Source organism: Pantherophis guttatus, chromosome 4 (assembly GCF_059756535.1).
Source record: "Pantherophis guttatus breed Tessera chromosome 4, ASM5975653v1, whole genome shotgun sequence".
NCBI classification, from domain to species: Eukaryota; Metazoa; Chordata; class Lepidosauria; order Squamata; family Colubridae; genus Pantherophis; species Pantherophis guttatus.
In genome coordinates this window covers 62,950,811-62,963,981 of record NC_142066.1, presented here as the reverse complement: position 1 = coordinate 62,963,981, position 13,171 = coordinate 62,950,811, and the positions used below count along the sequence as shown (strand labels likewise).

General features: G+C 37.3%; 1 protein-coding gene and 1 long non-coding RNA gene across 11 annotated transcripts in view; both read right to left on the bottom strand.

The window, feature by feature from the left end:
• Positions 1-6,695, bottom strand: part of CENPC (centromere protein C) — a 70,853-nt gene extending 64,158 nt beyond the window's left edge. For 5 of the 10 annotated variants that reach the window (XM_034416294.3, XM_034416295.3, XM_034416300.3 and 2 more), the window contains exons 1-3: positions 6,566-6,695; positions 5,599-5,645; positions 544-608 (exon numbers count right to left, since the gene is read on the bottom strand). In XM_034416294.3, the coding sequence (XP_034272185.1) occupies positions 544-608; positions 5,599-5,645; positions 6,566-6,577 (124 nt within the window). In that variant the 5' untranslated portion in view covers positions 6,578-6,695. Of the gene's footprint in view, positions 1-543; positions 609-5,598; positions 5,646-6,370 lie in introns of all 10 variants that reach the window. The other 5 variants (XM_087892324.1, XM_087892326.1, XM_087892325.1 and 2 more) reach the window with 4 other exon arrangements.
• Positions 6,696-7,323: 628 nt separating this feature from the next.
• Positions 7,324-13,152, bottom strand: LOC148114134 (uncharacterized). The gene is made up of 2 exons (XR_015733876.1): positions 13,001-13,152; positions 7,324-7,399 (listed from the first exon to the last, which is right to left on the bottom strand). It is a non-coding gene; the product is annotated as an uncharacterized LOC148114134 (long non-coding RNA).
• Between the last annotated feature and the right edge of the window lie 19 nt (positions 13,153-13,171).

Here is a 13,171-nt window from a genome sequence, read left to right as displayed (position 1 = left end):
GTTTTATATATCTTAACTAAGAGCAGAAGCAGAGATTTTGCAATTGCTTATATTTGCTATGTTAATGGTGGAAAGTTGTTCCTTGGAGGCAGAGGATCTTTATACTTTTCTTGATGTTTTCTATTGCATTTTAATAACATTATTAAAAAAAGAATCCTGTTGAACTTATCCATGGTACCTGGACTTGCATCTTTTCCAATTAAATGCCATACTTGAATTGTGCAGTAGTCTGAGCAACACTTATGTATCTTAAACATGGGTATCCAAAACATCTTAAAGTCAAAACTGCACTTTAAGCAGATTGTTCAACCTATTACAACCCATCTGAACATCATTGCAAGCTTTAAATATTTTGTATACCTTTATTCACATAGTTTTAACAACAGAAAATTACTTCCATTCATTCATTCACTCATATCAATTATAATATTGTGATAAGATCAGTGGTGGGATTCAGCCAATTCGCACCAGTTTGGTAGAACCGGTAACTAAATTTTTCTTTTCATTTCATTAAAATACTTTATATTCATCCATTGAACTTACTTTCAAAACAGTTGTGAACACATTCCAATACACTTTCTCCTTGTATACCAGTAGCAATTTTTTTACTGAAAAAAAAAATAGGTTAGACATTTGTAAAGTATTTCTAATCTGCAAACTCTACTTTACTGGCAAAAATAAGTCGAACTATAATACAGCATTGTTGCAAATGAAGCCATCCTGGATAAATGGCTATAGTTTCTTCTTGAAAACCTCCAGTGAATGGAGCACTTTCAACTCTGAGAAGCAAATTCTTTAATCCAATGATTAAATGCTCTCAACTTCTCTTTAGTTCCAGGTTAGATCTCTCCTTGACAGCTTCCACCCATTGCTTCTTGTCCTACCCTCAGGTGTTTTGGAGAATAAGTCAACCCTCACATTTCTATGACTTTCCCTCAAGTACTGGAAGAGAGCTATCATGTCATTCTAATCTTTCAATTCATTAGGCTAGACATACTTAGTTTCCTCAACTGTTCCATACTTAGTTTCCTTAAATCATACAATTTAGTTCCAGATACCTTATCATTTTTGTGGCTCTCTTCTTTGCACTCTTTCTAGGACCTCAGCTTCCTTTTTGTCTCTCGGTGACCAGAATTGAATGCAGTATTCCAAGTGTGGCTAACTGATGAGGACTAATAAGTCCGAAATAGATCTATTTTAGTCTCCTTAATCTCCCAATGGGCAGCAGGGTGCTTGCTGGCTGCCTGAAAAAAGCTTAGAAACTAGTGGATTGTGATTTCACTGAACTAGGGCTGCATAAAAATCTTGGTTTACGTACACACACACGTGTGTGTGTGTGTAAAAAAAAGAAGCAGACATACTGCGAACTCCGGAACTTAAGATTTTAAAATTTTAAAAGAATTAAATTTTTATTTTACTAAGCTTTCGTCAGCCATCTACTGACATTATCAGAGTATTAAACTACCATTAAAGAGATCTCTGCCTTTATATGCCATTAATCAATTTAGCCCTTGCGCGTGTAATAGGCCCTTCCAGCCTGGTTCTCCAATAGCAATTCTATCAACAGGCATATCGAACTGCCACCGATCTATCAGGCTTTGAGACATCAGAAGAGACCCTGCAGGAGGAGCAGAGATGGCTTTCCATCAGTGAGCAGAGACCAAGGGCACCCACTCCCCACCTCTGGGCATGCAGACTCAGCCTGCAAAGGCATGGTTGGTCCTGACCAAACACGGAGCAACCCGGCAGGGCTGTCTCAAACTGCAACAGATAGGATTAATGAGAAACAAACCTGGCTGACCACGAGGTCACAGACAAGGCAGCAAATCGCAATAGCTGACAGGCTAATATCACCTCCCACTGATAAGCAAGCTAGGAGGGAGGAAACAGTGGGAGTCAAGCCTCCATCGTCCAGCATGATGACAGCAAAAACAACACAGCTGATTACAAGTGGGAGATGGCTGGAAGGGCCTATTACATGTGCAAGGGCTAAATTGATTAATGGCATATAAAGGCAGAGATCTCTGTTGTAATGGTAGTTTAATACTCTGACGATGTCAGCAGATGGCTGAAGAAAGCTTAGTAAAATAAAATTTTAATTCTTTTAAAATTTTAAAATCTTAAGTTCCGGAGTCAGCTGTTCCCAGAGGTGAATTTTAGCAACAGGTTCCTTGGTTGTGAGCTCTGTGCCTTGCTTTTTTGATTTTTTTTCTATCTCTGAAACTCTTGTTTCAAAAAAAACTTTTTTTCCTGCCTCTGAAAGCCTCCGAAAGAGAGCTTCAGAAAAAAAGCCTCTGAAGCTCTGTTTGGGGGCTTCTTTTCTGAAGCTCTGCTTTGGGGCTTTTATTCTGAAGCTCTGTTTGGGAGCTTCTTTTATAAAGCTTCGTTTGAGAAGCTGAGCAGGGCTACATTCTGAGTATAAGACGTACCCAGATTTTCACCCTCTTATGCTCCAATTTATTACCTTTTTTCCACAATTGTTAAACAACTCATGTAGTTATTAAATGAATCTGGCTTCTCCCATTGACTTTTCTTGTCAGAAGCTGACTCATGTGACCCAGGACAGTACAACTGTCACAAATACATGCCAGTTGTCAAGCATCTATATTTTGATTACATGACCATGGGGATGCTGCAATGGTAGTAAATGGGAAAAGTGGGCATAAATCCATTTTTTTCACTGCCATTGTAACTTCAGTCACTAAACAAATGGTTATAAGTGGAGGATTACCTATAATCTATGAAGTGTGCAATAGCATTATTTCTTTAAAAACATAGATTAATTCAAAATACTGTATTGCTAAAATGCTAATCATGATCTTATTAATAACAATGAAAAAGTTTAAAATATTGTCAAACTTGAGAATTACCAAAATGTGACAGAGACATGAAATGACTACATGCTGTTGGAAAAATGTCACTAATGGACTTGCTTGATGCAAAGTTTCCACATCCTTCAATTTGTTAAAAAAAACAAAAACACCAAAATGTGACATAGAGATCTACAGGGAAAAAAATCTGTGAAGCACAATAAAGCAAAGTACAATAAAGGCATCTTATATATAAACAAAGTTTGAACAAAAATTAGAATCTCCAATAGGACAAAACATAAAAGATAGAGATAATCAACAAGATTAAAACTGCAAAGCCATGTGCATGTTGAAGTAATTTTATCTGTTTTTTTAATCACTGATATTTACAGATAGTCTTCGATATACAAATTGGTTGCTTAATGGCCATTTGAAGTTATGGTAACCCAAAAACTACTTATGACCCAGTCCTGAAGTTATGGTTGCTAGAGCACCCCCATATTAATTCACCTTTACAACCAACAGCATGGTGCACCAATGCCCTCCACTCATCTTCCCACCCCTAATGGCTCTCTGCTGGCTTTAGACCTGATTCCCACCTAGCAGTCCCACATACTCCTTCTCCTTTTCTTTTGAACAGCTCTGCAGCCTTCCATAGTACTGGAATAAGTTGCTTTGTTGTTCAGCTGCATGGTACAATTCTGGAATTGCGCTGCACAGGCAAGGGACAAATCACTCCATTTTGCCTGCTTAACCAGGTTGCACTAGGTTAACAGCTATCACAACATGCAACTGTAATGGGTAGGCTTCCTTATAGTCATATCTCAAGGACTACCTTTATATGTCACATATAAATTTTAATAAGAATCTGCTTTATTTCAAAAACAGCCTACTTATTGTGATGGAACTTACATTTAAAAATGCCCTAGATTTTTTTTTAAAAATTTGTTTTAGGAGATTTGTTTTAGGAGATTTCAACAAATCTAACTTAAGGAAAGAGCTATCAAAATATTTTCAGCATGTCAATTGTCTCACTCACTCAGGCAAGAATACTCTAGACCATTGCTACACAACATTAAAAGATGCTTATCAGTCTTTACCACGAGCAGCTGTGGGACACTCTGATCATTGCATGATTCACCTTGTACCTGCTTACAGACAAAGACTTAAAACCATGAAACCAACAATTAAATCGGTGAGGACTTGGACTGAGGAGGCAAAGCTAAAGCTACAGGCTTGCCTTGACTGCACTGATTGGAAAGTTTTCGAAGATACCTCTGCAGACTTGGATGAACTCACAGATACTGTAACATCATATGTTCGTTTTTGGGAAGATCTATGTGTGCCAACTAGAAACCTATGAATATACAATAAACCTGGGTTCACAGCTAAACTTAAGCAGCTATGTTGTAGCAAAGAGGAAGCCTACAGAAAAGGCGATAGAATGCTGTACAATCAGACCAGAAACATATTAACAAGGGAAATCAGAGCAGCAAAGAGAAGCTACTCTGAAAAGCTAAGGAATCAATTCTCAATAAATGAACCAGCAAACATGTGGAAAACTGTTAAAAATATCACCGTTATAGCACACCTCCTTCCCATGCTGAAGAAAATCAACAACTGGCAGATGATCTGAATGTGTTTTACTATAGGTGTGAGAGAAAACTACTGCCACCCATCTCCACAATCCCCATCTCAGACACACCAACAATAGTCAAGCCTCCTACAACTGACCCCATCCCATTAAGCCCACGACCTTCAGTGATTACAGAAAATGAGGTGCAAGGTCTATTTCACAGACAAAAGCCAGGAAAAGCACCATATTTCTTTGAGATATGATAGGTTCTATCATATCTCAAGACTTAAAATGGACACCTAACATCAAAAACGTCATCAAAAAAAAACAACAAAAAATATTCTTAGTTGAAAGCTATTCTTTCTTAGTTGAAAGCTCAAACTGCCCAAGGAGCTGCTGATTCAGTTCTACAGAGGAATCATTGAGTCTGTCATCTGCACCTCTATAACTGTCTGCAACCAAACAAGACAGACACAGATTTCAATGGATAATCAGAACTGCAGAAAAAACAATTGCTACCAACCTGCCTTCCAATGAAGATCTGTGTACTGCACGAGTCAAAAACAGGGTTGTGAAAATATCTACAGACCCCTCACAATCTGGACATAAATTGTTTCAACTTCTACCGTCAAAATGACGCTATAGAGCACTGCACACCAGACCAACTAGATACAAAGACAGTTTTTTCCGGAATACCATCACTCTGCTAAACAACTAATTCCCAGAACATGGTCAATTATTTACTAAAACTGTATTACTATTCTTCTCATCCTTCCTATTACCCATCTCCTCCTACTTATGACTATAATCATGTTGCTTGTATCTTTACGATTTATATTGCTTTATTTGTTTCCTAGTATGATTTGATTGCTTATTAGTAACCTATGACTATCACCAAGTGTTGTATCTTATGATTCTTGATGAATGTATTTTTTTTTCTTTTATGTACACTAAGAGCATGTGCACCAAAGACAAATTCCTTGTGTGTCCAATCACTCTTGGCCAATAAAGAATTCAATTCTATTCTACTCCTATTCCTATTCTAGAAATTTAGAAGCCTAGAATTTATCAAACCTAGAAATTTAGAAGCATCTGAATATTTTTCATTTTATCACTATAAAATGCTGCAATATAAGATACATTGTCTCATATATTTTAGTAAACCTCAGTTTTATCTATTTCAATATAGTTTAAGAAATAAACATTAGTTACCCTTCTCTGTTGAAGAATCTTAGCCTATATGCGGTCTTTAAATGATTCTGTTAAAAAGAGAAAATATAATGCTTTTTGAAAAGAAAAGTAAATCAAAAGTTCAATACAGCACAATAGGATTATAGATCAATCTAGATGACCACATATTATTGTCACATCAATTTCACATCAATTGTTGGGGAACTCAGGAAGGAGTTTTCATTTTCTACTGATAAACTATTTGTACACAACTATTTGTACACAATTATTCTTATAACCTATATTATTCAAATACTTGCCATAGATTTACATTTATCCATCACCAACAAATATTACTAAATATAATTGAGATTAGCTATTTTCATTAGAAGGTGGTTTAGGGATGATGAAGTTTAAAAAAACTCTGTTGAGTCTTTTGTAGCAAAAACAGTGAACTGTCCTATGCCATTTTACACTACAAAATCATACACTTGCTCATCCCATCAATATGGTATAAATGTCATCAATGCAACATATCATCTTCTATTGACACCGTCCCATTACCTTTTACATTAGACAAGCACACAGTATTCATTATTTAACAAAGTTGTTCTGAAATGAAATTATTCTAAATATATTAGCAACCTTATGGTCTCATGTATTGAGGGAATCGAATTACATTGCTAAGCAATTATTTAATGTATTTATTTATTAAACAAAATTTTGTATCACCCAACTCACACATCAGTGACTGCAGGCAACTTACAGAAAATAATGCAAAATATATTTTAATATAAAAATAAAGGTGTCATACCTGCCTTGTTGATAACCACTAACTATAAGTATTCTATTAAGTGTTTTCCCTTTCGCCTTTTCTGCAACAATAACGTATTGTGTACGATATTACGTAAAATTCTGCCCTTAAAATTATCTGTAATTCTTGAGGCAGACTGTCTCAACATAAACGCGGAGGGAAACTACCGAAGCGGGGCTTCCACATTACGCTTACCAGCGAATCCATAGCAACCTTCTTCAGTCCCGAAGAACATCCCGCTCTTCTCGGTTTTGAAAACGGCGCGACACATCCCACGACGCAAGTGCACCACAGGGGAGCTCGTTGGTCAGACCTTCGTTACGTCACGAAAGATGAGGGCGGATGAAGAAAGCGAAATCAATCAGCATTTTTATAGATCTATGCATAACTTCTGCTTAGACTCACACAAGGAAGACCAACTTGCGAGTGTACGCTGGAGAGTCTTTTGGATCACCTACTGTTAGAAATTGCCATGATTTTAAAAGATAAGAGAGGCTCGTAGAGTCACTATTTTTCCCCCTCCAATAAAAGATGAGAAAATATTTTTATGTTTTAGTTTTCCATATCTATCATAGTACTAAATATCAGAAAATTTCATCTTTATTGGGGGAACTTAATTGGTAGGGTGAAATTTAAGAGTCGAATAGACCTCTACAATTCAGAAAAAACGAACTCCCGAGAGAGCTATTTGAAGAAAAAGCTGCTGCTAGTTTGTAGAAATGGAATAAATCTTGAGGGATGGCTGCTAGCTTCCACTACTTGCAGAAAAATATCAATGGAAATTCTCAATCATCCTTCCAAGTCATGGCTCACTACATTGCATAAACCCTTGGAGCATTTCAATCACAAAACCTCAGAAGCCTATAAAGACTATCCCACTCACACAGCTATTTTGTCAGCCACTCCAGAAACATGCTGTCACTGAAGTTTCTGGAAACCAAATAAACAGACCATTTTTGCCTCGTAGCCAGACTCCATTTTATTTCTAGCATTTTTCTCCCAGCTTGGAACCAGACTGGATTTTTCTTCCTACAGGATGCAAAGAAAATCAGGAAACACAAGTGTGATATATGGCTTTATGGTTGGGGAAATACTCTGCTTGTTATCTCCTTTATCAAGGAAAAATCTGGCTTCATAGCAGTAACTTTGAGAAGGACCTTGGAGACTTAGTGGGCAATCAATTACATATGAGCCATCAGTGTGCAGCAGCAGCCAAAAAAGCCAATGCAATCCTAAATTGCATTAACAGAGAGATTCAATCAAGATCACATAGGGTACTAATACCATACTATAAAGCCTTAGTAAGACCAGACCTAGAATATAGCATCCAGTTTTGGTCGCCACACTATAAAAATGTTGAGACTCTAGAAAGTGTGCAAAGAGCAACAAAGATGATTAAGGGATAGGAGGCTGAAACATACAATGAACGGTTGCAGGAATTGGGCATGGCTAGTCTAGTGAAGAGAAGGACCAGGGGTGACATGATAATAGTGTTCCAATATTTGAGGAGGTGTTACAGAAAGGAGGGAGGGGGGTTAACATATTTTCCAAAGCATCTGAAGGCCAGACAAGGAATAAATGGATGGAAACTGATCCAAGAAGAGATTCAACCTAAAAATAAGGAGAAATTTTCTGATAGTGGGAACAATCAACCAATAGAACAGCTTGCCTTCAGAAGTTGTGGGAGCTTCATACTGAAAGCTTTCTAGAGAGGGGGTTGGACTACATGACCTACAAGGTCCCTCCCAACTGTTATTCTTCTCTTCTCTTCTCTTCTCTTCTCTTCTCTTCTCTTCTCTTCTCTTCTCTTCTCTTCTCGGACAGACAGTGTGATTATAAAAGCCCAGTCTAGCATACCAATGAAGTAGAAAAATAACAGGTCTGAAAAGAAACCAGCATGGCTGCATAAAGAACACGTTGACAAATTGAAAGACAAAAAGGACAAGTATAAAGAGTGGAAAGAGGGGCACATAACTAAGGCAGAATATCAGCAACTAGCCCAAGCCTACAAAAATGAAGTGAGGAAAGCTAAGGCTCACAATAAACAAAGGCTTGTGACAAAAGTAAAAAAAAATAACAAAAAAAGCTTCTTCCAACATATTAAAAACAAGAAAGAAGTCAAGGGTTAGGATGCATCCATCCAATTGGTCCATTGCTAGGATAAAGTGGCAAGAAGGTGACAAGCAACAGGGAGAAAGCAGAACTACTTAACTCGTTTTTTACATCTGTCTTTACACAAAGGGAAAAAACAGTCCAACCTATCAAAAACAGCACCACACACACCTTCCTGGAAAACAGCCTTTGTCTCACTAATTCCAAAGGAGGACCAAAATTCTATTAAACCTGAGAATTTCAGGCCAATTTCACTTCTGAATACTGATTATAAGATTTTTGCTAAGATACTAGCTAGTAGATTAATGCCAGTTATGCAACAAATAATTCATAATGACCAATCAGAGTTTATAAAAGGGAGACAAATGAAATATAATGTTAGACAAATTGTAAACTTACTGGAATATTTGGAAAAAAATAATCAAGTCCCTGCAGCGTTTATATTTTTGGACGCAGAGAAGGCATTTGATCGCTTGAACTGGCAATTTTTGTTTAAAATAATAGAGAAAATGCATTTTGGGGAATATTTTATACAATCAATTAGAGCGATATACCAGCCACAAACAGCACAAATTATAGTCAATGGAGGTTTAACAAAGGTTTTTAGAATTGAGAAAGGAACAAGGCAGGGGTGTCCTCTGTCCCCATTGTTGTTTATCTTGACTTTGGAAGTGCTATTGAATAAGATACGTGACTCAGAAAAATTGAAGGGTATTGTAATTAGACATCAAGATTATAGATTAAGAGCATTTGCTGATGATTTGGTTGTTACTTTATTCCAACCTATAGAGTCGGCTCCATACGTATTGGATATAATCGATCAATACAGGAAAGTATCAGGATTTAAAGTTAATTCACATAAGACAAAGATGATAATTAAAAATATGTCTATACTTGAAAGAGATGAACTAGCAAGAATAACAGATTTTGAAATAGCTAAAAAGGTTAAATATCTAGGAGTGTACATAGCAGCTTCAAATACAAAATTATACAAAAATAATTATGAGGTTCTTTGGCAGAAGGTATAGAAGGATATGGAGAATTGGAAAAAATTACAGTTGTCTTTATTGGGAAGAATTGCAGCAATTAAAATGAATGTGTTACCTAGATTTTTATTTTTGTTCCAAATGATACCTGTGCTTAAGAAAGATGAAAATCTGAGAGTGTTAATACTTTCATTTGAGCTGGGAAAAAACCCAGAATAAAAATGAAAATTATACAAGATACACGTGAAAGAGGGGGTCTCAAAATGCCTAATTTAAGATTATATTATGAAGCAGCGGTCTTATCACAAATTAGTGACTGGTTTAATTTAACTGAGGGGAGAATTTTGAATCTAGAAGGTTATGATCTGTTATATGGATGGCATGCCTATTTGTTATATGACAAAAAAGTGGATGAAGTATTTAAGGCCCATATACTTAGAAATGCTTTGTTGAGGGTTTGAAAAAAATATCAATATAAGTTAAATTATAAGATACCTGTATGGGCAAATCCTAGACATGCAATAGAAAATATAAGTATAGAACAAAAACAGGAGGTGATTACCTATAAAGAGCTTCTCATTATGGAAAGGGGGGTAATGTATTTGAAACCTTTAGACACATTGAGAGAAGAAGGTATAATTTATACATGATTTCAGTACGGTCAACGTCAAGCTAGATGGAAGGAAGATCAAAAAACTGGCTTTGTGCAAAATTAGGAGAATTTGGTAAAACAAATTAGAGATCAAAAACAAATGCATATTAAAAGGTTGTATAATGCTTTATTGGAAATAGATTCTGAGACGGAACTGGTTAAAGACTGTATGATTAAATGGGCACAAAATTTTCAAGAGCCAGTAATGATGGAGACTTGGGAAAAGATTTGGATTAGAAATGTGAAATTTACACAAGCACAAAATTTAAGAGAAAACTTTTATAAAATGTTTTACAGATGGCACTTAGATCCAAAAAATTATCATGTATGTATCCTAATGTGCAAGCTAAATGTTGGAGATGTGACTGTGATGATGCAACTTATTATCATATATGGTGGACTTGTAGAAAAATCAAAGCATTTTGGATAAAGATTTGGTGGGTGATGCAGAATATTTTTTTAAAAAGACTGAAATTTACTCCACAGTTGTTTTTACTGGGTATAACTATGGACTATACAGTTGCAGAGACTAAACTGGTCTTGAACTTGATAACAGCAGCAAGATTGCTGATAGCACAACACTGGAAGAAGGATTTTTTGCCTACTATTGATGACTGGATATTGAAAGTAACTAATTTAGCTGAAATGGCTAAAATTTCAGCATATTTGAAGGATCATACACAAGAAAGGTATATACAGGACTGGAGAAGATGGATTGATTATATTCAAAATAAGTATCAGACCAAAAAATATCAAATAGCTTATGAATGATTTCTTTTAACTGTATAAGCATTATATGTGATATTAGAAGTTTTATGTCTAAGAAATAGGATTTTATCTATGGGGGGTTAAGAATTTTTTTTTAGGGGGTGTTAGTTTAATGATTGGTTAAGCAATTTAGTTTATTGTTAAAAGTTAATAGAAATACCTTGTGTTCTGCTCTGGGAAGTCGGGGAGGGGGACGGGGGTTGGGGGGGAGGGTTGTGGGAAAATTGTGTTTGTTTTAAAACTTTTCCAATAAAAAAAAAAACAGCACCACAAAAAACAGATTAGGAACACAAGTTAAAATAGGGAAGAAAATGGTAAATGAGCACCCTAGATGAGTTCAAATCACCAGGACCAGATGGATTACACCCCAAGGTTCTAAAGTAACTGGCAGACGAGATCTCAGAACCACTGAACTATATCTTTCAAAGATCCTGGAACACCGGATGATGCCCTTGATGTGATGTTCCGCTGCCTGGAGGCTGTGCAGGTCTGGATGGGGAGAAACAAGCTCAGACTCAACCCTTCCAAGACCGAGTGGCTGTGGCTTCCGGCGCCCCAGTACAGTCAGCTGGTGCCATCGTTGACTATTGGGGGTGAACCTTTGCCTCCCACAGAGAGGGCTCGTAATCTGGGTGTCCTCCTAGATGCATGGCTGTCTTTAGAAGAGCACATGACGGCCGTGGCCAGGGGGGCTTTTTATCAGGTTCGCCTGATCCGCCAGTTGTGTCCCTTTCTAGACCGGGACGCCCTACACACGGTCACTCATGCCCTTGTCACCTCCCAGCTGGACTACTGTAATTCTCTCTACATGGGGCTCCCCTTGAGGAGCACTCGGAGGCTCCAATTGGTCCAGAATGCAGCCGTGTGGGTGGTTATGGGCACAACTCGTTGCGCCCATGTAACACCCCTCCTGCGCGAGCTGCACTGGCTCCCAGTGGTCTTCAGAGTGCAATTCAAGGTGTTGGTTACCACCTTTAAAGCGCTCCATGGCATAGGACCAGGGTATTTACGGGACCACCTTCTGCCACCGATAGCCTCCCACCGACCAGTTCGCTCCCACAGAGAGGGACTCCTCAGGGTGCCATCGGCTGAGCACATTGTAAGCCGCCCTGAGTCTTCGGAGGAGGGCGGCATATAAATCAAATTAAAAAAAAAAAATACTACTACTGTACCTGTGCATTTTCTTTTCCTTGCCTAAATGTAGAACCTTACTTTTTTCACCATTCAATTTTATTTGTTAGATAGTGCCCAATATTCAAGTCTGTCAAGATCCTGCCCTTGGATTCCCGGTTTTATGCCCTGCTGCCTTTTCAGTGTTTTAAATCATTATTTTCCCGGCTTTCATAAAGCTACCGGAGACAATGTATTCCCCACTTACAGAAAAATTGAATTTCTCTGTCTGCTGCTAATTAGTGGCCAGATCTCCTTTCCCCAATCCATCTCCACCTATCTGTGATCTAAACAACTCAGGCAATTCAAAATGCTTTGGGTTTATTGCCTTCTTGGCTTTCGGATACACTATAGTTCCATCTTAATGAATTAAGGATACATTGCATTTTGTGAACGGAGATGGCCTTTTTCTCCCAGTCAATAAAAGTGGCTGTTAAACAGAAAGGGAAGACAAGGTTATTTTCTCATGGAATTTCTTCCTTCTTAGGAAAGTTTTCTAATATGTTGTTTCCTAATAAGGAGTTTCAAAATAATTTGTACAAGGGTGAGAAAGAAGGGAAAGAATATGCAAGGAATAAGAACCATCTATTTTGCAGGTTAGAACAGTTTTTTTACCTACACCTCCCACATTCTCGAGCTAGAAGCTAAGTATCAAATGTTTCCTCTCTATGGTTAGAATGTTGATTCCAGTCGTCCAGTAGCAGGCGAAGAAAAAACATGGGTCAGGTGGCAAATTGGAGTGGCAAACTATTGGATTTTTATGTGTTTTTAAGTGCTTTGTTCCTAGCATGTTGATGTATTTGTGAGGATGTTTTTTTCCCGTTCACAATGTTTGACAGAAATATCTAATTTGGAGTTATAACTTTGTTGTGTATCGAGTAGGCCAAAAGGATTTATGCAGATATAGATATAGATGATTTTGTGTTCCTAATGCATCCTTACCTTGGGTGATCAATTTCAGTCTCCTGTTAATTGTTTTTCATCTCTGAGAGATCCATTTGCTACATAGTATTTTAATGGGGATCCAGTTTTATGAACAGGAATACTGTATCTTCATGAATGAATCAGTTTCTTTACAGTTGATTGGCACCTGTCTTAACAGTTAGAGAGACA